The sequence below is a fragment of the Anopheles merus genome, chromosome X, assembly GCF_017562075.2.
Source record: "Anopheles merus strain MAF chromosome X, AmerM5.1, whole genome shotgun sequence".
Taxonomy (NCBI): domain Eukaryota; kingdom Metazoa; phylum Arthropoda; class Insecta; order Diptera; family Culicidae; genus Anopheles; species Anopheles merus.
In genome coordinates this window covers 8,982,166-9,009,251 of record NC_054081.1, presented here as the reverse complement: position 1 = coordinate 9,009,251, position 27,086 = coordinate 8,982,166, and the positions used below count along the sequence as shown (strand labels likewise).

Sequence of the window (27,086 nt, the reverse complement as noted above, 5' to 3'; positions counted from 1 at the left end):
GGCAGGAATCAAAATAATGATTTCCCAACTGCCAGCCGCCGCGTGCGGATAATTTAATTAATTCTCTCAGCCCCTTCGCTAGTTCGTGCATACATTTAGGCGCGCGTAGCTTTCATTAGGCTGCGCTCTCTATACCAAGCAAAGGCTGCGACGGAGCAAACGAGAACGCTTGTTCGATGATATTGCCGTAATGGGCAAGGGGCGACCCGCCAATCGAGAAAAAAGCGCCCTCTACGTTCCATCGCGAGGAACGTTCACATCCCCCGAATGCCCCCGGGAGAGTAGTGCACAGGTGAGTTCCAGTCCGCTTTCCGGCGAGCGCTCGTTAGCATAGCAAAGCAAACGTTCCGCCATGCTTTAACGGGCCACAGTCGCTCCCGGAGCGGTTTTCCCGGAAAGTTCTAAACTTTCGGCACACTTTTGGAGTGCGCAGTAGGATGTGTGTATGTGTGGGGGAGTGGGGGGTGTAGAGGGGGAGGACCTGAGGGCAAAGTTATAATTGCAATCCCTAAAACTGAGCTCCGCACAGTTCGGTGTAGCGGAGGGCCGGGGACCAAAAAAAAACAACAAAACGCCTGCAGCTATGCAATTAGCATGACAAATTTAGCTTTACGCGGTGGCTTCCCTTTGCAGCGCTTTTGACTATTTTGTTTTAATGTTACATTTTGTTTCGGCTTCACCTTTCCCTCCCTTTCCAGCCATCTGTACCTCATCTCAACTCCTACAGATGATATTGCATGATTTTGATAATGTAATATAATTTCGCTAAATTAACCATTGCGACAACTGTGGCTTGGGGTTCATTTTCCAGCAGGTTGAAACTGCACACACGCTTCCAGCATTGGGGTCCGAGCACATCTTCTAATAATGACGCCAATCAGCGGCCAGGCACCAACGCACAGGTCGGGCGTTATATTTTCACACGATCATTTCCTGATCACCCGACAGAATGTGTTGCCCTCATCATATCTCGTTCGGCCGACGTGACGTGCGGAACGCCAAGCGACCAGTGGTTTCACAACCCAAACAGACCAAATTTAGTTTAATTGCAAAAGGGACGTGTGTTTTGCGCACGTCGCGACGGGCAATCGGCTAATTGCATTAGACCCGAGCAGTTAATGGCATATTGATTTTGTTCGGGTTGAGTAAATTATGAGGCCGCTGTCAACCCGCCCTATTATATGGCGCTGTCGAGTGAGCGAAGCAGCTGAATGCACTTTCGCAACGGGCGGCACCCGACTGACTATTTGTATAGGTCATATTTTAAGCGTGGAAGGTAATGTTACTCACCGTGCAATGTGCTCGAGAACAAACAATTGCTCACTCTGTGTTGATAGAAAGTTATAGCACAATTCTAACCCAATTGACATTTTCGAGTTCTAAAATTGGAGTTTCGAGCTATTTCCCTTAAACTGGCATCTTAAACTTCCCTTAAACTGCACCAGCTTAAGGGACTTTTAGAACAATCGACTGTGAAGTGTATTTTTCGATGCTTTCTTCTCTATCCTTTGGGAAATAACGTTTCCAATGCTTATTACTGGTCATACAGTATTTTTTATATAAAAAAAAACCATGGAATTTTACCGAATAACGCCGTACAAAAGTTTCTTCTATTTTCGCCAAATATTAACGAATAGGACACCATCTTCATCCAATATAAGAAGGTCATTTGCAAGCACAAACGAAATTGTGACGCTTTCTACATGGTTTATCACACACAAATCCACATTTTTGGTATTTCGAGTATCATTCGAGCAGATCATGGTTAAAAATTTAGTACAAATGTTACTTGCGGAACATCAACATCTGCAAAAGGGAATATTCAACAATCCAATTGACATTTTCGAGCACTGATTATGGGGAATTCGAGCAAAATCATTTCAACTGGTGCCTTAAACTTCTCTTGAAAACGGCACCAGTATTAAAAAAAAGCTATTAAAATCGATTGTGATACAATTTTCCTGCTGATTTTTTCTAGAGTCGTGCGGAAAATGACGCTTCCGCTCGTTTAAATTTGTCATGCAGCCATTTTGTGCTAGCGAAACACCGATTTTTTATTCTGCAAAATTACGCCCCACAAAAAGTGCCTTTATTCTTCGTCAAAAACCAAAGCACATTAATGTAAAAATGAACCCGACGCTATCGTCCATCGAAAGGAGAAATTCAAAATAACGAACACACCAAATATTGGCACTTTTGGCATAAAAGATCACACACAAATTTATGATTCTTACGCGATTCGAGCACTAGTCGAGCAGATACAGACTAATAATAGAGAACAAATGTCGCTTGGGCAATAACGTTTCACCATACTGGATATCAATATTTGTGGACAAACAACCCAAATAGCCAGCTCGTACTTTATAGCTGATTTAGGGCTGTTTAACGAAAAATCGTTCCGATGTCGTACTTTGTGGCTGATTAAGAGATAGACGGTACTTTGCGGAACTATGGAGCTTTTTAACAGGCACATGGTACTCTTTGGAACTTTGCGGCTGATTAGCACTATGTGTAGGGTTCATGGTGGAACTTGAAGGCTTGTTAAGAAACCGTACCGAACTTGGTGGAACTTTATAGCTTTTTAATGCATGACATCGGTACGAGATGGCTCTTGTCAAAGTGTCAAAGACGGACGCCGGCAATAATCTCATTGCTGTTGCACAAGTTCGATTCGTTAATTGAAGAATGAATATTGAGTGAAGTGATTGTGAATTATCAGTAAATTGTGTAAAATTTGGTGTAATTCATCAATACAAAGGATTTTAAAAATATACTTATGTGTTTAAACGAAACAAATTTTGTTGTCTATTTCATCGATGACGCTTGCTTGAAAATAAAACACAAAGAAAAATAATCCCTGGCATCGTGGCATAAGGAGGCTGCTAAGGCGCTGTTTGAAAGACCCACATAGAACTTTGATGCTGTTTATCTACTGCAAAAGGCGAATTAGAGCAGCGATCTTTAGCGTGCCAAAATGAGCTGCTTAAGCAATTCTGGCTATTTGGGAAAGATTATAATTCCTTTGAAATCCTTTTTTCCTATTCTAAGTGGATTATATTACTTTTAATACATCAAAAAAACAATATTGACAGTGTAAATGATGAATACGATGCAAGTAAATGACGATGGCACGAACGTGTTGTTGGTTTGAACTCTGGAACTTGACTAAATTTATTTTGGAAAAACGCCCATTCGAGCTGCACAATACTTATCTCGCGATGCGCAATAGAGAGAGGTTAAGTGGCGTATTGACGTATGCAAATTAGATAGCAGCGCCATCTACCATTCGCTAGGCGTACTGGTTAAGTGTAGCGTTACCACCACGCTTGTCGTAAAGGCCGGGGGACATTGTCCGTACTCGCTACTGTAATTTCGATTTTCACTAGCGCATCTGGCGGCGGCTGACCGAAGCATTTTGCCGAACAATTTGGAGCCGCTTCAGAAAAAATGTTACTTTTCCATGTTTTTTAGTTAAACTGGACTGGAAATGTTTTGTTGAAAGGTAGATTCACATGCTCTGGATGCATTTCAGCCAATTTCGCATAAAAAAATGGTGAAAGAAACTACTTAAATTTGAGATCCTGCTAGACCGTTCCCTCGATGAGCAAAAAAAGCTTCCACCAGCCGCCGCCAGATGCGCTAGTAAAAAAAAACAAAATTACACTAGCGTGTACGGACAATGTTCCCCGGCCTTAAAAGATATAGTTTCCAGCCTTCCTTGAAAGCATACATTTACTTCAACAACAACAAAATCAATCCTTCGTGAGCTGAGCATGAGTTTCGCAAGTGGTTTTGTTTGCGGTGTTGACATGATTACAGCCGCCAACTGTTAAACTCCATATCAAAATACTGGCTAGTATCGTAAACCCCTCCAATACCAAGCCTTGAGGTATTTTTCCTAATCTAAGGAACCCTTAATGGTAAATAAAAAATCCTCTCTATATACCTTGTTTTTCAATTCCAGCAGGTGCTCGAATCCATTATAAAAAGAAATCCTGAAATCAATTATTAGAGCTAAGCTGACGGGCATAGTTGTGTGACATGTTGAGCCCCAAGACAACCCATTAAACTCTTCGCAAAAACCTGTTCCACGCCCTGGATATAACAAAGCACTGCTCCACAAAAAAAAACCTCACACACACTTTGACTACATTCTGCCTAATGTGCGCGCTCGCTTAAATCACGCAGTAAGCATAGGGTTAGCAGCAATCAGAAAATTCCTCCCGTTTTGCAGTAATGAAGATTCACGCAGCAAAATCGCTTCCGTGCGTCACGCAAATCACGCATTAAAACGCACAAGCCCTTTTGGCACGTGCCCAGCAAATGGGGCGAACAACGGGGTGTGACGAAAAATTTATTCACCTCGGGCTCGGCCGCTCACGCAAACCAACACCACCACCACCAGCAGCAGCAGCAGCCTGCGGGAAAGCTGCATCGATTTCTCAAGATGGTACGCTCGGCGGTAACATATCCCAGGACAGCGAACCTCCCAAAACATTGAATGAAACGACTGGTGAGACTTGACACGCGCGTGAAAAGGGAAGCCCTGCGGGGAGAAGGAGAGGACCGCGTGCACACACACACACACACGCACAGATAGAAAGGTCGGGGGAAAATCCCCTGTCAGTAAAACTGACAAGCGCGCACACAAAACGAGGCGCCCACCACGGAGCCAATGCCGAACGAGGGCACCCGCACCCGCGGTAGGGTCCCAGGGCGGATCTAATATTTGTAAAACATATCAATTTTACATTTTCAATAGGCACCCGGTTTGCGCCGAGGGAGCGAGGGCAGCTGGGCTGCTCTAGTGGGGTTTTTTTCGTGCGAGTGGGTTGCTGCCTTTGCGAACGAGGTTTGGGCGCCATCCCGCCCGCAACTTTCGCGCGCTCGAACCCATTGCTCCGCTGGCGAGGCTTTAAGCCCTGCCACACCGTGATTAGGCTAATGAGAATCTAAGAGGTCGTTTGTTGCTGTTTTTTTTTCTCTCTCCCTCTCGTTCTTGTTGGCAACATTCTCTGTCTTCACTTTCCAGCAGGTTGAGACATTAGATTGTACAAATTATGTGGCCTCCCAAAGTGGCGCCAAATGGTGCCTTCGCTTCGCCATGTCAGCCATTTCGCAGCGCGCGCGCGCGCCCGGGCGAAATTGAAATAAAACACCTTTTTAACAGGTTTGCGGCATCCCATTCCAAAACCTCCCTCCTCCTTGTGTCTGTGTGTGGATTTGACGTGGATCGTTTCGGGGGTTCGTGCGCTTCAGCCGTTTCTCACCTCTCACCCCACAGTCAAACGTGTAAAACAGCACCGAAAAATGAAGCCAATTTGAAGAAAAATCGGGCGAAACTGGAGCTGGACAAGGCAGTTGAAGACATTTTTTTTTTGTTTTTTTATTTTCGTCACATGGGTGCTTCAAATGGGGATTGATAAAACAAGGATTGAAAATAAAACAATTGCATCGAGCGTTGTCTTTTCCGGCGATATGCTTTCCAATGCAGATAATTTTATTGAAAAATAAGACAATTTTTTCTACTATGGAAATTATGGGAAAAGAAAGTGAGTGGTGGTGACCCTGTTAGAGAAAAACACACAAATCACAAAACACCGTGTGCGTGTGTGTGTGTGTGTGTGTGTGCTACTACTGACGTTCGTTGACTTGCAGCAAAATCCGTGACGCAGTGGCGGCGAACGGACGGGCCACCATCACCACTTGAGCGCAGCAGCGCAATCTAAATTTATCACGAGATTTCACGAGACCCACTGATCCATGTGGCCTACGCTTTGAGGGAGGTGTCGGGGAGGAGAGGGGGGGGGGTACAGAGGGTAGAAAAGGCGGTGTATCGTGTACGTGTTTTGTGTTGCCGTCGCAAACGCGGTTGATGGATGTGCTGCAAATTGGTGACCATCGGAAGCGTACGAGCGTTGGCTCGAATCCATCTCCACGAAGAGTAGTTTTTTTTTTATGCTTTTCTTTTTTTTGTCGCACGACCCTCTGATTGAAAGGCAAGGAAAGGTTGGCGTTTCTTTTAGTTTTTTTTGCCGTTGTTGGAATAATAAAATAAAACAACATTTAATTCCACTTTAAAATGACCCTTTTGCAGAAAGAGTTTTTGGTCCTTCGACCCGGATGGAGGTTCGGGCCTGCAGCGAATCGCTTTCAATTTAATGCTGAGCTTCAATGTGAAGCATACTATTGCCGCTACGTGTTGCCTCAGGGTTTCCGCGTACGCCCAAACCAAGCTTTACCCCCCCCCCCCCCTTGCACGTATCACCGCCACGCTCAATTGACCGTCCGCGTGCTTCCGTCGAGGCAGCCGTCTGAACACAATAGACGTGCTTAGAAAAAAACACACACACATATTCACAAACAAACACCGAGAGGAATGATCGATCGCAGATCAAATGGTATTTTCCGGTTCACGTTTTTTTCAACTGCTTCCTTTCTATTTCTTTTTTGCGGCTTTGCTGCCCACCCGGTTTGTGACTACAGAACACACTACTTTTGGCAAACGTCTGGTGGTTGGGCCGAAACACTCATCGTCGTACCAGCACTTGAACCAACCGAGGAGAGTCCCCAGAACAGTGAAGAAGAAGAAGAGGAAGAAGAAGAAGAAGAAAAAGTGAAAGAAAAAAGCAACCAAATTCAAACACAAACAAGCGTCCAAAAATAAACCACTTCAGCAAATGCAAACAGTGGTGGCGCAATTAGCGGAATGAGCGGGATGAGCGGGCAGGGCAATCACACAAACAAAAACACACACAGGAAAACTACACCACCAGAGAGAAGGGAAACAGGGAAGGAGAGGGTGGCACATGGTACACATAACCTTACACTTGCTACATGCGGAACGGCTCACGGTGGCCGTTATCAATTAATTGAAAATTTTGGAACAATACCGTGGGACCCGGGGCCCAAGACTCCAGCCCCATGGACGGCCATAGCAACAGTGTGCGTGTGTGTGTGATTGTGTGTAGTGTAGCACATCTGGGATGCTAGGAACTCTCGTGCCACAACAGCAATGACTGCAGTTCCTGAAATGTCCTCCCGACGAAAGGAAAGCACAGCAAAACACAAACACCCAAACAGCATCCATCGTTCTGCTGCGCCTGAAAGGTAGGCAACAGTTGTTGCGAAGCGAGTGAGTGAGTGTTTTTTTTTTTTTTTTGCAACAATAGTTGGTAACAACAGTCGGTCGATTCCGGGCTACATTAGCGATGCCATGTAATCGAGTTGGAGCTGTGAAAAGTTTTCTCGTTTATTCGTTAGCATATTATTTATTAGCTTAAGCATGCTGTGCCACGCCATGAGTGGCTGGGTGGTCGACCATCGAACGTGCCACTATAAAAACAGCGTTCGTTTATTCTCCCCTTTATTCTATTTCAATACTGCAACGGCAGCTTCTCATGAAGTGCACGGACAGCGACATCCGGACATGCATTTGATTAGCCTAACGGTGCTGGTATAACACGGTGCTTCTGAGCTAATCCGATTTCCGCCCCGACTGAGAGAAGCGTCCGGCAAACCAGATGTTTGAAAGCACCAAAAAAAAAAGGGGGGAAAGCGCTCAGCAATGAGGGCAGCAACACTGTGTGCTTAGTTAAAAGTTTTTAATCATAATTAGTTACAGTTACAGTTTGCATCGCAACACAAAGGGTCGTTAGATCCTGCTGCTGCTGCTGCTCTCTAAACTGCACTCTCATGTCATCCACGCAACTGGTTGTTATCAGAGCTGTCAAATGTTCATTGCTTAGTAGCTCGTCTAAAATCAATTATTGAACGCGCTCAATAATTTACAATCATTGCCTGAAAATCGCATAGCAAACTGCTCTCAACTAATGATAGCATACTTTCAGACATTCACATTGCTTTCCAAGGATACAAAACAAAAGAAAGAAAAGCAAGCGAAGACCAAACCAACAAACAAAACAAATGTCCGACAGTCTCAATTTGTCCAACCAAAAGGCTTCTCGAGCGCCTGTACGCCTCAGGTACAGCTGCCGAGGAATGTTCTGCACAAATTCTTCACCCGTACATCGGACGTACTGGACAGACGGGCGCGCCGGTCCAACAAGGCACAGTAGTGGCACGACGACACGCGTTTTTATGCCTGCCGGAGCAGCGCACGATTGCAGCACGCTGCCTGCCTGCCACACGCGCGGCCTAATGAAGCCAAAAGCCCTGGCGGCCCCAATGCCAGCCCGCGGACCGGTGCAGATTGGCCAAATTGACTCACACGCGCGTACTGCGCCGAACCTTGCTGTGCAGAAGAGAGGCAGCAGCAAGTCCCCGGGACGGAGTCGGCCAAAGTATGTCCCAAGGAATGTGCGGCAGGAATGTGGCATAGCGTACAAAACCGTACCGTAACCGTACGCATTCGCCACCGTCCCGGAGGGGGTTGTAGTATCCATTACACTCAACGCAGCCCGGGCGTTAGGCGGTGTGGGAGAGAGTGGGAGGAAAACGCCCGGCACGTCCCACGAGAGGGCGTCCCTTTTTCGGGCGGTTTGAAGTGACGCACTCGTCCGGTCGCACCAGCCGATAGAGTGTCCCGGCACGCACGCACAACAAAAGGAATGGATTAATCCTGCCACCCCAACCCCAGGAGAGGACCCAGTCGTTGGGGAGGGGAGGGAGGAAGGGGAAGATAGAACGAGCAGATATGGCAAACAGATAAACCCTCAGCCAGTCGCGTGTCGTGTTTGTTACGCTATTCCGTTTGATCTTGCAAACGAATATTTTAATTTACCGAACCAACCCCTCGTCTCCTCTGCCTTCCTACTCTTCCGCCCACCACGAGCGACTTGAAAGTAACGTCAGACCGAATTCCACGAAGATTCTACCTACCCACCGTGCACATACGAGTGGTCGATTGGAGAAAGAGAACCAAACAACACGCTAGTGGTGTGCTCTTTGAAGCACACTCACGACTCTGATCTGACTCCGGCGAAATCGGAGCCACTGGTTCCGCTCGGAGTCAGTATCGCCCAGGGTTTGAGTCATCCGAAGACATTAGAAGTCTGAGATGAAATGCCTGACCACAAAAACATTGTTCTGGCCGTCCTCGCCGAATTCCGGACAGCTCCGACTGCAGTCGACTCCAACACTGAACGTCTCCGGACGTCTCCGACTCCGGATAACTCTGACTCTGGACGACTCCAGATGGCTTCAGAGCGACTCTGGATGACTCTGGATGACTCTGGACGACTCCAACTCCGGTCGACTACGAAATACTTCGAAAGACTTCAGACGACTCTGAGGCTGGACGACTCTGGAGCACTCCTGACAACTCCGAAAGACTCCGGTTGACTACGGGTAACTCCGGACGACTCCGGACGACTCAAGATGATTCCGAATAAGTCCGACTTTGAACGTCTCCGGTTGACTCAAGGCAACTCCGATTCCGAATGACTCGAACTCCGAACGCCTCCGGTTGACTCCGGACAACTCCGGATGATTCTGCACGACTTCGGACAAATCCGGATGACTCAAAATGACGCCGGACGAATCAAGATGATTCCGAATAACTCGGACTCCGAGCGTCTGCGGTTGACTCCGGGCAACTCCGGATGATTCTGCACGATTTTGGACTACTCCGGATGACTCAAAATGACGCCGGACGACTCAAGATGATTCCGAAGAACTCGAACTCCAAACGCCTCCGGTTGACTCCGGGCACCTCCAGATGATTTTGCACGACTTTGGACAACTCCGGATGACTCCAAACGACGCCGGACGACTCCAAACGACGCCGGACGACTCCAAACGACCACGGACGACACCACACGACTCCGGAAGACTTCAACTCCGGATTACTCCGGAAGACTCCAACTCCGGAATACTCCGACACCTGATGACTCCGCATGACTCCGGATGGCTCGGAATGACTTCGGACGCCTCCGGATATTACTGGGCAGACCTACCTTTCGGAGTCGGATCGGAGGCGACTTCGGATTTTTGCCATCTGTACCCATCACTACAGCACGCAGGCAACAAAAAAACACCACTCCCCAACGATGACGTGAATGAAATTCATGTGAATGAGTGTGTATGTCTGCGTATCGTTGCGGGTCCTGTGCGAACAGATTGCACCATTAGGGCTATGGGAATGGAGGGGTAATATGACCATGGTAGGAATATTTTTCTTAACAGTATGTACAGCCAGACAGCAAAACAAACATTGCAAATACAATGATTCTTCTTTGCAATAATTTCACAGAAAGAATCATCTTTGAGAAGCCCTGTTATTCAGGCTCACCATCTTACCCCTGATTCCCCCGTACACACGCACGCTGGTAAGAGACGCGCAAGAGATAGAGAGAGAGAGAGAGAAAAAATTAACGAGAACCGAACAAAAAAAGGGAACACCTTCGATATCACACTCCACGCTATTGACTCGCGTAAGGTTTCGTGGCTTTTTCCCCTCCCCTGTTGGCACTTTCCAACGAGAAGGCTAGTCAAATCCCCAGCGCGATAATAATGTGAACATGACAGGGGCGGAGACACGGCTGCGACATCGTTCCGGCAATAATAATTACACCCCCTAAAAACCCACGAGAGCACAGGGACGCTACTTTCATTCGTTATGCTGTCTCCGTTTTCATGGCCGAGTTGAAGTTTGGAAACATTTTGTTTGTACGTTTTTGAGGGGTTTTTATTTGACAACATAGTGACCGAATGCCCTGTTTCCTAGCCGCCCCCGCACGCCTGCCTGGTGCGAGGGGAACTTTCCTGCAACGCTAAACTTTGCCCGGTTTGACGTTCATTTGACAGCTGTTTGACGTACCCCGAAAGTGCGTCCAATCGCTCGTGTAAATTAAAACCGACCCGTGGTGTCCGTTTGAGCGCTTTTCTTTCCTCCACCTCTCTCTCTCTCTCTCCTCTCTCTCTCTCTCTCTCTCTCTCTCTCTCTCTCTCTCGCTCGCTCTCTGTCTCTTTCTCTCTATTTCTACATACATCTTTCTTGTCCACTCACTTACTCATCATTTTGCATGTCGGGTTCGGCGCTGCGGCAAAGGATAAGCAAAATCTCAACATCAATCATCATCAGTCTTCAGCCAACTTGGTCAACAAGCGAAAAAAGCCGAGGAGGGTCGGGGAAAGAAAATTTGATTCCAAAAAATAAAATAAAAAATGAAAAAAGCACTAACTCACTCGCCCGACCCAATATTGCCATACTGCCGGAGCCAATCTAGGGACACACACAAAAAAAAAGTGACGTTCCAGGCGCAGAAGAAAATCGAGCGCAAGCAAACTCCACACGTTTACTCCTTTCCTTGCTTCCTTTTTTTTTTGTTACCATTTCGTATCGATTGTGCCACCGAAAGCCGTCGGCGACGCCCGACGGTGGTCGGCAAAGTGGGACAGCTACACTATTTTGCGTACGGTTTCGGAGCGGGTTTGGGTGCGGAATTGATGAACATTCCGCAAAGCCCAAGGCCCGGCCCGTGTCCCCGTCGCCTGGGCAAAGTTTTCAAAGTGGGGTGGTAGTTGCTAACCTCAACCCAACATTCGGTGCGGTCTGCACGAAATTATTCCCCCCCCCCCTTTTTCTGGCATCCCAGCTAGGAGGTAAGCAGTAGGCAGGTGGAGCACGGGTGAGATTCGAGCGCAAGGGCACACAGTCTATAAATAGCGCCACCACACACAGCTACACACACATACAATACAACGATCGCTTAATGCGATTCCCTTGCCGGGGCGAAAATTCTAAACTGCCGACCCCCAACCTCCAGGCCGGATGGTCCTGTCCGTTGGGAAAGATTTACCCATTGCTGATTGTAGGGCAGGCGGGAACGGCAGCACAAAAACACTCAGAACATAGCAAGGCACGAACGAGCGGCTGATAGTGTGGCGATGGTAAAGGGCGGCAGAAAGACAAGACGATGAGACACAAAAGCTTGCTGTGTAAGATGCTGAACTTTATCAAGCGTGCTTGAGTAGGGTAAAACAAAACACAACGTCCTAGGCAGGCGGATGGCGGAGTTGGATAAGACTAACTGCCCACAGTCGGCATTCTCGCTAGCTCGCTTTGCTGCGAGGCAAGAACGCAACCAGCCGGGCTGAGAGTTGTGGGGTTGAGGAAGCTTTTCGGCCACCATGTTCAAGAGGAAGAAAACAAAAACACTCCCACATAATCAACAAATAATTCTAGACATGTACGTCCATCCCAGCGTCAACTGTAAAGAGCAAATGCGTGTTTGACACAATGCTGTATCCGTAGAGCCGTTGAGCCGACGTAGAAAACGGTTCGGTTAGGCGAAAGAATCTGGTTGCGGATTGCTTGGCAACGGCAACGGCTTTACATCCTTACTCGCAGGCACACGCACTTCTTCCTCAGCGGTTCGCGTGAGTTCCTGATGAGTTCTAAGTGGTAATGCAATCATGAAAACCAACAAACTAACAAAAAGGTTAAACTGAATGAACTAAATATCTGTCATGAGTTACTTGTGAATGGCAAGTGAGATCCACCGAGGAAACGAATACAATAAAAATGTAGCATCACTCAAGAGTCACTATTTTAGGTACTATTTATGAGCTTAGTATAAGCGCTCCAAGGATCAGTCATGCAGTCACTCATGAGTGTCGTGAGTGTCTATGGGCTTGAAAGATTAGGCGACCTCCTAAAATTAACAGTCACTCATTCGGCCACAGCATGGACTCCGTTCGCCGAAATCCGTTCGTCACTCACTTCAAAATGAGCGCACAACACACAAATCTGCGACGCAAAACGTCGCGGATCTCGTACCATACAAACAGGAACGAACGGATTTCTCAATGAAAAGTGAGTGACGTCACTCCTTCATGAGTGCAAATGAGTGCAGATTGGGTGTCGCGGCTAACGGAGGTCATGCTCTGGCCAATTGACTACTAAGAGCCACTCATGAGTGCCGTGAGTGATTATGGGCTTAAAAGTTGAGGCGAGTCGTGCGAGGCATAATCGATTATTGGTTACTACGGCTACTACACGTCACTCAGGCAGTCACTCATGCAGTGATGCAATGTTTGGCAGCACTGACAGCTCGATAAAATGTCACAAGCTCCCCTTCAATACAATACTGAAACTCGCAACACCTCAGATAACTCATGAGTGCCGTGAGTGCGATTGCTTTTGTTGCTGCATTCTGCTCCCATCCACACAACGCGTCACTCTAGAAACCCCTTCCCTCCTCCCCCATTGCTGGAACCGAATTCCAAAACCTGTCACTCACCTGCTCAACTCACGCGCAGCACCACACGCCAGCGATAAGCGCTGATAAACTAATTACAAATGGTGCCGAATGGTGAAGCGCCACAATAATAAATGACGCGGTGGCAGCACGCGAAATCGTGCCGCGTGTACTACACGGAACAAATCCATTTGCACCCATCAGCAAGCCCGCGGGGGGTGCGCTACAGAGAGAAGGAAAAGTCGGGAGTTCGAGCAAAGGGGCGTCGAGCGGAAGGCACATCGCACCGAAAGCGGCGGGGAAACAATGTACAAACAGAGTCACCGAGCGACGCGCAGTGCATGACCAAAGCCAACGGGCAGGGCCAAAGGGCAATGGGTGAATATCCCCTTGAAAGGATCTCATCTAAATGGCGACTGTGGAACGGCAACAAAGAAAACGTTCGCAAGCGCGTCCCGCCGACCGGTGAGCGCAGGTGTGTGTGTGTGTGTGTGTGTGTGTGTGTGTGTGTGTGTGTGTGTGTGTGTGTGGTACACGTAGAGAAACGAGGAAAAGCTTTCCAGTTTTCGGCTTTTCCATGCTTTCCGACCGGCATCGGGCAAGGACAGCAGAGTCGGAAGGGACTGCAGGATGGGGATTTAGTACACAAGAATGCTCAGAAATCAAAACAAAACAAAAAAATGGTGGGAAACCGGGGAATGGGGAGAGGGGAAAAAGTACATCCACAGCTAGATTAAGAGGCAGATGCAGGTGCTGCGGGTAGGTGAGTGGGTGGAAGGTAAGGGAAAGGGAGGGGGCAAGGGCTGTGCTTAAGACTGGGTTATTTATAGCATGCAACTTGCCCAAGGTACGCCACCGCACAAACCGCCATGAGTGCTGTCGCTTCCGCATCGCGCACCCATTCCGCCCCATCTCTCACTCTATGCTGCACGCCCTCTCTCGCTCTCTCTCTCTCGCTCTCTCCATTTCTCTCTGTTGCGCTTGCGGTGCGCTTCTTTGTTCTGAGAGCTGCAGCTGCACTTTAGCATGCTTTGGGCGAGCGATTGGAACGGGCGGAAGTGAGCTTGCGGCACGCAATGACGAAAGCTTCCTGCTTCCATCTCGTCCGTCTTGCCCCCCCCCCCCCCCCCCCCCCCACTCCGACGCAAACAATTCATTCTCGCTCTCTCGCTCCCACTCTCAGCTGCACCCACTGACGTCACGAATCGCACGTTTTGGGGTTAATCGATCGAACTCGCCGCTTGGGCTTTGGGCGATTGCGGTGCTGGGTTATCGATTTTGCACCGATTTTGTCGGGCGCAGGACTCGGTGCCCTGGTCCCCTGGTTGCCACTCCCAGCCGCGGGACAGTTTTGCGGTCGCTCCGTGTCGAGCGGCTAGTGAACCCCATTGTGGGACTGGTCGCCCCAAAAGCTGGTCGCTTCAGCTACAAATTGAAGCGCTGCTTGGCAGGCGAAAGGGTTCCGCCGCTGTGCGAGAAATCACTCTCATTGCATGGAGTTCTCTCTTTCCCTCTCTTTTCTCTCTCTCTCTCTCTCTCTCTCTCTCTCTTGCACTCTACTTGCTGTGTAATCAACCCACTTCTGGACGGTGCAGCAGAATAGTTTGTTAGAATACACAGTGGCAGTGACCCGACGCCCTACGCCTCCGGTCGGTGGAGAGGCCACTTTAAACTCGGCCCACTAAGGACAGAGCGCCATACCACCGTCCCAAGCTCCGTGTAAGAAAATGGCCTGCGTACGTGTGTGCGTGAGACGAACAACAACAGTGTGTCTGTAGGTGCAACTATAGGAAGGAAGCAAAAGCTGTTGTGCTTTCCTTCCGGCAACAGAATGGAAGAAAACGAGGAGAAGAACTGGAAACAAAAACCAACCGGTTTTATTTACCGTAATCCGGGAAAAGCCCCTCACGTACAGATTAAATGAAGCAGGAACGGGGGGTTTAGTGGTGAAGCTGTTTTTTTGTTTGGCCCCGATGCGATCAGTATTGCGGAGCGCAAGCGAAAAGGATACAACAGAAATAGAAACTCATAAAAGATGAAACACGCTGAAACTTTACTTGGGCCCATCGATGGATATCTTGTTCTATCTCTATCTTTCTCGCTCTCTCAAAACCTCTCTCTTTCACTCTCTCATTTTGCCTTTCCTTCTCCTTCTCTATCTCTCTCGCTTTCTTTCTCTCGATCAATCCAAACGGAGAGCTAACGATTAATGGGGCCGTTTTACCGGTGCCGCCACTGTCCCGACATAACGGGCGTATTTGCGTTTAAACTATTCCAAATTAATCCCACACAGCACATTGCATTGCCAATCAACTCGGAATGGAATGTATTGGCTTCCCTTCCAAGCCAACAGCGCTCAAACCAAGCGGCCAAGTCCAGCGGAACGTCCACTTTCATCCCAATCCTGGTCATGGCACCAAAATGTGTTTCGTGTAGCATCTCAAATACAATACCGGGAGTTCTTCAATCTGGACTACCGTGCCGACAATGCAGCATGTGCTGCAATTAACACGCATAGCCCCACAGCCGAAAAATAGAATGCACTCCTAGTCACGGCACCAAAATGGGAAACTGTTTGGTGTTGCGCCTGTAAAGACTGTTCTTATCCCGTAATGTGAACGCTCAATGCTATTGAAGGATACTTGGAATTATCTAATCATCTGGTTTACTCTCCTGGTCACGGCACCAGAAAATCTTCATCACGGTCGGTTTATGTTACCGACGGTCAAGTTTACCTATCTTCACCGTCACATTCACAACACAACTTGTTGCACCCTTTCCTTGCCACGATTGAAACCGAGCTGACTGTTTGGTGCGTGCGCAAGGACCTTGCACAAAAAAAAAACAAAAAAAAACAAACAAACAGAGGGACAACGGGGAGCGTCAACACGCCAATCCAGAGGAGCAAGTTTTTGGGGCACACCATCACCATCAGGACATGGTTGACCGGAACGGCACTGGCAACGCTGCAAGTTAGTGAAGGGGGAGGCAAAAAAAATAAAAAAAAATAAAAGAACGGGAACTTTCTTGAGCTCCACCGGAAAAGCAGTAGGAGCAGTTTGCCCGGGGCGGGTCCTACTTTTTAGAACTATTTCACGACCGCCACGGCCGGCCCGGGGGGGGAGGGGGCGTAGAGGTCACCTTCTCCTGGCTCGCTCGGCTGTATTACAACCTGGGTGAGCACGGCTCACCCTGACGAATTATTAATGCAATTACGGTAAAGTGTTGGCAAAAACACTGGGGTGCGCTGCCCAGACGGTCCCACCCGCACGGTACATTCCGCCCCTCCTTCTCCTTGATGATGGGTTTGTGGAGGGGGTGGAGGGAGTGTTTCAATCACACACAAGGGACGTTGGGATGCAACAAAACACTGCAAAAAAAAATGGTCCCGAAGCGAATGTGTGTGACGTCACGGGGCACTTGTCAAGTTGGCGAGCGTTGGGCATGAAATTTCTAATAAACAGTCGGTTAGGTGAACAACGTTTTCAAAGCAATCGTTAAAAAGAAAGTCCCACCACCACTCAACCAAAGGGGAGCAGCTTTTGCAGAGGAAAAACACATTTTAAACTTCAACATGAACAAAAAACACATAAAATCTGTCCTTTCCCCCATCACACTCAGCTAGCAGCAGGGTGCACGGGGACCCTGGGGACCGGGAGCAAGGTGCCATTTCCCCCCTTCAGTATTCTTCTGCTCTGGCTGCAATTTTCCATCAATGCTGTTGTTGTTGTTTCCACCTCCAGTCCACCTGGCCGGCTGCCACCACCACCACCACCATAGCCGCGAGTGTGTATGTGGGGCGAGTGGTTATGGCACGGTTAAATATATGCATGACGTTCTGTGCACACCCGTCTGCCAAATGCCGGACCCGTGTATGGAAAATATTGTATGTTTGATCGATTTTTCGGTTGCCGCTTTTCTTTTGTTCTTTGCTAGGCTTGCGCTACCCTTCCACCGTGACCATGTCCAGCCGTATTGGGTATTTGTGTTTTGCAAACACGTCTCTTGCAAATTTTCTTTCTGCCCCCTATTTTGTCCAAACCCCCTATCCCGATAGGCCCCGCGCACACACACACACACACACACACACACACACACACAAACACACACACACACACACACACACAAACACACACATTTTGCCGCGAGCTTGGCCATTGTTTTTCGACTGGTTTGCCATTGCGATCGATCTGTTTGGCTACGCCGAACGATGTCAATCAGCAATCGGATGGGTGTCCTGGGCGGCGGTGGTCGTGGTGGTGGTTTTGTTGGCGGTGGTGGTGGTGGTAATAAAAGCGAACTCATACATTCACAAGCACATGCTCGCAAGTTTCGATTGGATTATTTGCATAAAAAATAAATTATACCCTCGCTGGCCAATTGCTAACGACGGACCAGTCAACATTTCCCCACCCGGAAAAGGGGATGGGGGGAGAGCGATTGAACGAGAGGTGGGGGGGGGGGGGTTTACGTCAAGCCAGCAATGAGTGGTGCTTTAAAAACTGCAGCAAAAAGCCTCTCCTTCTGCAGAAAGAATAATCCTTCACGCACACCACCGCAACGCTCGTGCGACCTTTGGGCGGCCCCTGTGGAGCGTGTGGCTTGCGTAATCTTTTAGCTGGCGCGCAAACGGGTAGGCCAGTATTGTATCTTCCGCGATCGGTCAATCTGTGTCCCAACTTTAAATTGACAGACTTTTTTTCATGTTCAAATTGTGTATTTATATGAATAAATGCGAATGTATGGTATTGTTGGAACGAAGTGCAATCGAGTCCTTAGCGCCATCTCTAACTCCTCTGTACAACAAGTCACTGTGTTCCGGCTATTTTTCGGCATTATGGAAGAAATCTAGCAGAAAACTGTAATACTGTACTGTATTTAGAAACATTCACTTCGAAGTAAGAAGCATCATTTGACTCCACTTCAATATCTTGGCCGATCTACAGCTTCTGACATCGCAGCTTGATAATTCAGGTAGTCAGGTATTCTTACTTTGGATCAGAAGCTACTGAAAGTTGGGCGTTCGTGTTGATCAAGTCAAATGAATCGTCTCTTACCTACACCATCGTACCTAAATGGTCAAGATAGGAGATAGGATCTCGCCAGAGCACTGTAATGTCTCGCAAGTGCCCCACAAGGAAGAGTACTTAGGTCCATTGCTTTTTAATGTTTTTATCAATGATTTTGCTTTGACAGTACTAGAATGTTTGTACTCTGCAATCAGAAATAGTAGAGCCTGTTTACAACTGCAGTACTCTTTCTCCCTGTTCCATCCTTGATGGGGTGCTAATATGATATTTGTCAAACGTCAGAAAATGCACAATAATATCCATTTCTCGCAGCAAGACTCAAACCTACAAGGTTACGATCGTCACACTTCCAGTCATTGGGGCCCTTCACGATTCTAGTCAGTTTTTTGTATGGAGTTTGACAGTTGGAGGCTGAAATCATGTATACACTCCATACAAAACCTCACACAAAACTAGCCTGCAATTTTCAGTCTAGATTATTCTAGCCTCAAAGCTAGAATTAGATTCGAGTACCTGCTCGAAAACCCGGTGTTGTTTACATTTATCCCAAGGTGCATTAAAGAGACAATGGAGGAGCCGCTATAATGACGAGCTATACGAGATGTGCGGCGACCTCACTGTTGTACAGCGTATCAAGCTCGCCAGGGTCCAGTGGGCAGGCCATGTTGAACGCATTTTATACCCAACCCGTAAAGTCTTTTCAGGCCGTCCACAAGGACAGAGGAGGCGTGGTAGGCCCAAATTGAGGTGGCAAGATGGCGTGGAGGCATCCGCCATTAAGGCCGGGATAACGGACTGGCAGACGAGGGCGCGAGACCGTGAGCGGTTTCGGACACTCCTGAGGCAGGCCAACACCGCAAAGCGGTTGTAGCGCCGGATAAGTAAGTAAGTAAGCATTAAAGAGACCACGTGGTAGAATATAGATTCCAAGTGTATGTAGTCCAGGTGGTCTCATAGTATATTTTTTAAAACCAAATTTGACAGGATGGGTGAAAACTTTTGTTCAAGCAAGCTTTCTTGAGGCTTGACGAATACACAAAACACTCTTAAAATCTTCATTCAGAAGCAGAAGCGATAAAAATCAGCCTTCTTAATTGTTTCTGTATATTATACTAACTTAGATAGCTGCTCGCAAACTGCTATACAATGCAAACAGCTGACAGGCTGAAATTTCAGCCTACGAACTTACAACGGAAAGGGCCCCATTATCAATTTTTCATGGGTATATCTACACCCTCGCTAAGAAACCCCCTGTTCCAAATTACCAATGACCCTGAGAGACTTGAGGCTCCAAAGGAAGCTCAAAATGAAGGGCGAGGGACAAGTGGCTACATCGCTGGGTACACCTGGCCTGGAGAGGTCAGTGCAACTGGTCATGAACAGTGAAATAGTACCTGGGATACATGTACAATGACGCCAAAACTCAACGCGAACATTATAAGCGAATTTCGGAGGAATTTCAATACGACTTCCTCAAACCTGCGTCCAGCATCTCCCTGTGGTGTGTCAAATCGAGAATTTCTGGGCCAACATAAAAACATTACTCCAATAATTTTTTCACGAAAACTGTGGAGGAGCTGATAGAAATCGAAGGTAGATCTCAAAACCATGCACGGCTGTCTTCGTCTGCTGTGGCGAAAATTCCGGACAACTGACGGAAGTTTGCTCCTAAGGTATTTGGAAGATTTCCTTTCAAAGCATGTTCATGGAAAAAATGTATTTCTTAATTTCATATTTCGTGCAGGTCGCGCTGTTCATTGTAAGGGTAGGATACTTTGGAGAACCGTAAAAAAAGTTGCCCTACGGTTATTCAAGTTTAAACTATTGACTGCATTCATCAATGCTACTTACTAGCTGTCTTTGTTAAGGTTTTACGCACTGAACCCCGATAAATCTTAGCTATTGATCACTGCTCTCGTCTCTTCAATGATGTATGACAAACAAAATTCAATGATTGCTTCAGTGTTGTCGATCTGTGCCTTTAGTCTATCTAAACATTCTTAAGTTTTGTGTGATTTCTGGTGCTCTGGGCAAGGCTGGGAGTAGGTCTAGCATTTTATGCAGGCTACGGAAGCTAGATACAATTATGGGAGTAAATTCCTTTGGAATATCGCTCTATAGCACTCCTGTGCATACATTTAGGCGATTGCGGCACACACAATGGCACAACCACCAAACAAAAAGGTTTGAAACTGGGAAATAACAAATTGCAACGCTTTTAATTAGGTTTTTCGAAAGATTTTGGTGCCTGATGCCGGCGCGATCTGCAATCAAGTGTTGTGGAAACAGAGGGATTGCGCCTAAATGTTTGCAATGCTCAATTGATAGCGCTTCTATGCAGCATTCCTATGTGGCACTATTCAACGTCCAGATGCCATAGCTGCTGCAGATAAACATCACCAACTGGAATGCCCAAAGGACGGAGGGCCGCGCGCAGCTGCTCGAATCGACTCGAGCATGGAATGAACTACGTTGTTTTGGATTTTCCCCCATGCAAAACCCCGTAACACACTGTCAGCGGGAATGTTTACATCAGCACTACAGAGTACAGAGCTGGAGCTCGCTGCCTCTCGATACCGGTATAGGTAGGGCCGGGGAAGGTTCGCCATTGCACTTACCTGCGGCAAGGTGCGGGCGAGCATCTTAGGCACGGCTCGCCCCCCCCTTCAGTACACCTCCGGCATGCGGCGCGGCAGTTCCTTCCTTCGGGCCCGCCGGCTCGGACAGGATAGTGCGCCCCCAAACTGTGGGCCGATCCGCGCGAATGACTGTATGTATAAGTGTATATGTACGTGCGTGCGTGCGTGTGTGTGTGTGTTTGTGATGGTCACACACGTACGCTCCGACGATGAACGGGCTACGCACCCTCCTCCACCCCGGGGGCGGGTTCGCTTGATTGATTGAAGTCCTGAGATTCGTTCCGGGTTGCTGCCTTGGGTGCAGCTTGGTCCGCGGCGCCTTGCACTACCGAGGAGACTGCTGCGGCTGCTGCGGCTGCTGCTGCTGCTGCTACTGGTGCCACTCCACTTTGTGCTGCTTATATGCCGCGCGCGCACACACACGCACACACACACACTGATTCCCGGTTTGCCACGGCACAGCTGGCACGCGCCGCGACACAGCATTCAGCCGTGCGCCGGCCCTTTACACAAACACCGTACGGTTACTGCACGCCTGCTGCATCCTGCTGCACTGCCCATGGAAAATACAAAACACACACACACACTGCTATAACATCGTACAGGAGGCGATGGTGATGCCGAGTTTTCCCTTATGGCCAAGCCCGAACTCGCCAGCACTCGCCAGAGCTTTCGGTCACGTCCAGCTTAATGCACATCAACATAAACATATACAGGTGTGTACAGCGGCGAGTTGTAAAAATAACACACCTTGCACCTTCGCATTGATCCTTCGATCGGGCGTGGGATGGTGGGAAAAGGGTTGGTGGCCGGAACAGGTGCAAGGGAGCAAATGGAAAATGGGAAGTTCGCTTGTATGGGTTCGAAACACCGAAACAAGCAATGCCACTTGACAAGAAGATGTCGCCACAAAGACACACATACACACACACACACACACACACACACACACACACACACACACACACACACACACACACATTCATACAAACAGGAGGAAATGCAACACACAAACGAGATGTTGCTCGCGCGTTTTGGACATCCACAGCAACGGAGATGCGGAACAAACACAGATCACAGATGATGATGGTCAGACGGAGGGCAGGTAAAGGAAGCTTCAAGTCGTATACATTTAGCTGTGTGGTTGGTTGGTGTGTGTGAAGGAAAGAGGGATGGCTCCAACAATCAAACAAAGGTGCGAAAGCAGCACACGCTCCTTGTACGAAAGTTTAAGTCGAACCAAAGTTTTACAAAATGCTTCGAAGCTTTTCTGTGTGGTTTTTCTTCTTCTTCTTTCTCTCTCTTTCTCTCTCTCTCTCTCTCTCCCTCAACATCAAACAACATCAATGGTAAAAGTTCGAAAAGTGTCAAACAAATCCTAGTTGAGGTAAATTTTCTCTGATTCCCACAACGCTGTTAAAAGCGCCCAAATGTATGCAAAACCACGAATCTTTCGTGTATGAGTAGATCTGAATCGATTGACTGATTGGGTGGTTTGCTTCAATGTTACGAAAAGTTTGCAAATATGTATCCGTTTTTTTGTTTTTTTTTACGATTATTTAGCAGTCTTAACTGCGAGCACACTTATTCAGTACATCGCTATCGCGCAACTGCTATGAGCGCCTAGATTTAGGCAATTAACATAACAAATACTGCAGCTCCATTTCGCTAAAAAGCCACATTCCACACCCAGTTAAGACGTATCCGATTCTGACACCACAAACATGTCTGATTGACTGCATGTAAGATAATGCCAATTTATTATTGTAATGTATATTATCAAAAACTTTTAATTTATCTCCTATCTACAGGCAGTGTGGTTTGTTAAAAATGAACATGGACGGCAGGACGACATGCTGGCATAGTCCATGAATACAAGGGAAATATTACTTGCAAAATATCTATTGTAGCTACAAAAAAATACCTGCGGACGATGAAGATGGACCAACTATAGGATGATAAGCAATTAATAGCTGAGACTCAAGCAAATAATATTAATTTGAATGTGTACATCCGTCTTTTTTCAAGAGAAACCTGATCTGTATCGTTCTTAGCCTCACTGTGTTTCTCAAAATTAATTTGTTAAGCAAGCGACACATCGGTTACTACTTCACTGCACCATCGCTGGCTATCTCCACAGCTTAGCACGGATTCTCTGTCAAGAGCATCACGTGACGATCACCACTGAAAACAATTAACATATCCGTAGTAGCTTGATGTTCATTGCTGATACTCATTGCAAGTGCGTCATGACATGCCATGACATGACATGACATGACATGCGAATGCCCAGCGCGATACTTTAACTGATAAGCTAAGCTTAATGTCGTCGTAAGCATAGACTTTTTTGGGGCTGTGATCAGTGCTGCCAAATGCCACCAAAACTCATGACTAAAACGAAGTTCAGGTCAGCCCACGTACACAACTGTGATAATCAGAGGTGAGACTCAAACAATTGGTGGACCAATCACACGCTTGGTGACATTTTTTTTGTAACACCCAACTTTTGATCACTCACTTGGTCATGACATTTCCTCCCTATGATAGTCACGACATTGTTGGGACATACTGGGAAATTGGTCCCAAGCAAAAACATGAGCATCGGAATTTGTTATGACAACGTCAGTGACATTTTGCAGAACTGATTACATTAAAAAAAACATGCCCAAGTGATTGACCAAGCATTGGTTGCTAAATTGTCACAAAGCATGTGATGGTCATATCAATCTTTTAGAGTATCACCTCTGGTCATCACAATTGAGTACGTGACGGTGATATGATTTTTTTTTTCAGTCAGATTTTGTTATGACATGTCAATGTGACATTTTGCAGCACTGGGTACGATGGTTGGCCACCAATCCGATTACTTTGCTGCGAGCAAGAAGTCACAAACAAGAATGGTACACGCACAGCACAACAGCGCATTGATATCGCTTGTGGTAAAGCTTTTGCGAAGCCAGACAGCTTCCGAGCGCTGAAAAATGTGCTTCTCAGGAAAGCAAACCAAGCATTGAGGGAGAAAAAAACAGTGCTAGAAACATACCGTGAAACCCCCCTCTCAATAATACTGGGGCACAGAGAAGCGAAAGGGCAAGCTCTAATAAAGCACATGACAATGGCAATTGATTTCTTCTGCATCGATCATTGTGCAGCCAGTGTCCCAGCAGTTCTTACGATTCGGTGGTGATGTTCTTTTCCGTTTACGCCCTGGAACGTGGCGCATCTTGAACAGCAACAGTTTCGCAGCGCAACCGTCTCTATGCAACCGAAAGCTGTATTTTTTCCCCCTTGTAAATGTGTATGCAACAACGCCGGACCAACAGCGGCCATCTTCGCCCAGCGGGAAGCTGCCTCACCATGCAAACGAAGCGTACGCGCGTGCCAGGAAGGCAGCAAAACGAACGAAACGTACGTACGAACGATTGGCCGGGCGCGTTCCAGCGGTAGCACAGCACCCTGCACCAAGGGTATTCGACCCACCCACGGGGAGGAGGATTCGTGCCTTCAATCCCCCGCCCCGCCCGAACGAGCGCAGCAGGCCGCTGGGCGCAGAGAAATTCCGAAAATATTCTACAGAAACACACCCAGGGCCGGCGCCCGGTGTTTATCTTCTCCTGGCCCCTTACCCCTCCTTTCCCCTTTCATTCCCACCCTGCGCTGTCAAAAAAAAGCGAGGCTTGCTCGGTCTATTCGGTTGGTTTCTTGTGTGTTTTTTCTTCTTTCTCGCTTCAAGTGAGCCCTAGGCCGGACGGATGGCGGTTAGTCCTGGTAGTAACTAGAATAATATTTTCCTCCAAACGCACTCCACACTGCCAGTGGCGTACCGGCAGTGGGACCGCCCCCCCCCCCCCCCCATCCATCCATCACCCCTACCAACGCCATTTTCCAGGGTAGAATTTGTTGGGAAATTCCCCAAAACGTTGACGTTGCCCGTAAACCAGGCCAGGCCCATTTCCCAGCAGCGATCGCTCGCCGGCTTCAAAAAGCTCTTGCACCGCTACCAAGACCCCTCGGACTCCCGCGCTAAAAAGGTATGCCCAACCGAGCGAAACAAGTGAAATGGCATTGGCATACCTAACAACGCAAAAAGAAAACAAAAGCAGCGAGCACGAGCGAGTCCGTTCGCAATTGTTTGGATTCCCTTTAACTCTGCGTCATTAATTCGGTTCTGTTCGGCCCTGTGTCCTACAATAACAAACGCTTTGACATCGCTCGATCAAATTCGAGTGGACGGGGGCTCACAAATTCCACTGTTGCTACGAAAAGCAGTTGCCCGGGCCCCGAGTGTACAAGTACAAAACCGGCACCACTGTCACATGTAGAGCGGAATGTAGCAAACAACAATAAGGGAGACGTAATTAGACCCGGGCAGGCCCGTACGCTCGGTGGTTATTGCTACTCTAGCTAGTGGAGCTAAGTCCACCAAAGAAAGCCACTTTGGGCCCAATACTCGTACGAGACTGCTGACGAGATAGATGTGGCTTCAATTTTAAAATTCCTTCAACCGTTGTAGCGTTTCTCGTCACATAGCTTACTTCATACCAAAACAAAAAAGCAGAACCTTTTTCTCCTGCTCAGCAGATGTACCGATGTTGGTTTGAGATTGATGAGGTATTGGGATTGATTCCTTCCAAAATAGTCATAAGCTCTCTGTGTCCTTCGATTCGTTGACAACGAGGGACGGGTACGGTAAATCAATTAAGAGGAGCCCATTTCACAAGGCACAATGTCACGGCAATATCCAGAGCGCAGGTACAGAGACTCTGGGGTTAGAAAACCAAATTTTGGTCGATAAGTTTTCCCAGAAAGAGCATATCTCTTGGTACATTTCCAGCATAACTCTGTTCCATTGCCCAGGTGCTCAATCATACCTAAAGTTTCAGGTTTTGTTCGGATCAGAGTCGAGCTGTAATACAATCCCTGAATTAATGCTTTGTTAAAATTACAAATTCCTGTCTCAAATCTAGTCACTGTTGCTATGTTATCCTGCTATGTTCCTGTTCTAAGTTTTACACTATTTCAAGTATTAGGTTTTGTTCTTGTACTAATTGCTATTTTAATGTCAAGGTCCTTATTATTTTACTTCAACTGTTATGCCAGTTGTTCCATTTTCTGTCTATTTATTAGTATCTGTTTCTGTTCTTGTTCCTATTTTTGTTCCTGTTCTTATTCCAGGTCTTGGTCTTGTTCTTGTCTCCACTCTTGTTCCTGTTCTAGTTTCTGTTCTAGTTCCTGTGCGTGTTCCTGTTCTTGTTCCTGATCTTGTTCCTGATCTTGTTCCTGTTCTTGTTCCTGATGTTGTTGCTGTTCTTGTTCCTATTCTTGTTACTGTTTTTGTTCCTATTCTTGCTCCTGTTTTTGTTACTGTTCTTGTTCCTATTCTTGTTCCTGTTCTTGTTCATGTTCTTGTTCCTGTGCATGTTCCTGTTCTTGTTCCAGTTCTTGTTCCTGTTCTTGTTCCTGTTCTTGTTCCTGTTCTTGTTCCTATTCTTGTTCCTGATCTTGTTCCTGATCTCGTTCTTGATGTTGTTCCTGTTCTTGTTTATGTTCTTGTTCCTGTTTTTGTTCCTATTCTTGCTCCTGTTTTTGTTACTGTTCTTGTTCCTGTTCTTGTTCCTGTTCTTGTTTCTGTTCTTGTTTCTATTCTTGTTCCTGTTCTTGTTCCTGTTCTTGTTCCTGTTTTTGTTCCTGTTCTTGTTCCTGTTCTTGGTCTTGTTCTTGTCTCCGCTCTTGTTCCTGTTCTTGTTCCAGTTCTTGTTCCTGTTCTTGTTCCTGTTCTTGTTCCTGTTCTTGTTCCTGTTCTTGTTCCTGTTCTTGTTCCTGTTCTTGTTCCTGTTCTTGTTCCTGTTCTTGTTCCTGATGTTGTTCCTGTTCTTGTTCCTGATCTTGTTCCTGATCTTGTTCCTGTTCTTGCTCCTGTTCTTGTTCCTGTTCTTGTTCTTGTTCCTGTTCTTGTTCGTGATGTTGTTCCTGATCTTGTTCCTGTTCTTATTCCTATTCTTGTTCCTGATCTTGTTCCTGTTCTTGTTCCTGATCTTGTTCCTGATCTTGTTCCTGATCTTGTTCCTGATCTTGTTCCTGATCTTGTTCCTGATCTTGTTCCTGATCTTGTTCCTGATCTTGTTCCTGTTCTTGTTCCTGTTCTTGTTCCTGTTCTTGTTCCTGATGTTGTTCCTGTTCTTGTTCCTTTTCTTGTTCGTGTTATTATTCCTTTTTTGTTTATTTTCTTAAGCTACTTCTTATTTACTCTTTAG

The 27,086-nt window shown here is 47.2% G+C and overlaps 2 protein-coding genes across 2 annotated transcripts in view; one reads left to right on the top strand and one right to left on the bottom strand.

Annotated features, from left to right (window-relative positions):
- LOC121589766 (eye-specific diacylglycerol kinase) overlaps positions 1-27,086 on the bottom strand; it is a 130,062-nt gene that overhangs the window by 81,802 nt on the left and 21,174 nt on the right. Inside the window, exon 2 of the mRNA XM_041908888.1 lies at positions 20,812-21,385. The gene's annotated coding sequence lies outside the window, so the exon portion shown is untranslated. The remainder of the gene's footprint in view (positions 1-20,811; positions 21,386-27,086) is intronic.
- Positions 191-27,086, top strand: LOC121589758 (ATP synthase subunit a-like). The gene is made up of 3 exons (XM_041908875.1): positions 191-292; positions 26,584-26,999; positions 27,065-27,086. The coding sequence occupies exons 1-3, from the start codon at positions 191-193 to the stop codon at positions 27,084-27,086; spliced, it is 540 nt and encodes a 179-aa protein (XP_041764809.1).

What these genes read in the sequence shown, in the direction of transcription:
- LOC121589758 (XM_041908875.1), top strand. Translation starts at nt 191, where the DNA reads ATGGGCAAGGGGCGACCCGCCAATCGAGAAAAAAGCGCCCTCTACGTT. An exon ending in CCCGGGAGAGTAGTGCACAG is followed by an intron (nt 293 to 26,583) that starts GTGAGTTCCAGT and finishes TTCTTGTTCCAG; the next exon opens with TTCTTGTTCCTGTTCTTGTT. An exon ending in TTCCTGTTCTTGTTCCTGAT is followed by an intron (nt 27,000 to 27,064) that starts GTTGTTCCTGTT and finishes TATTTTCTTAAG; the next exon opens with CTACTTCTTATTTACTCTTT.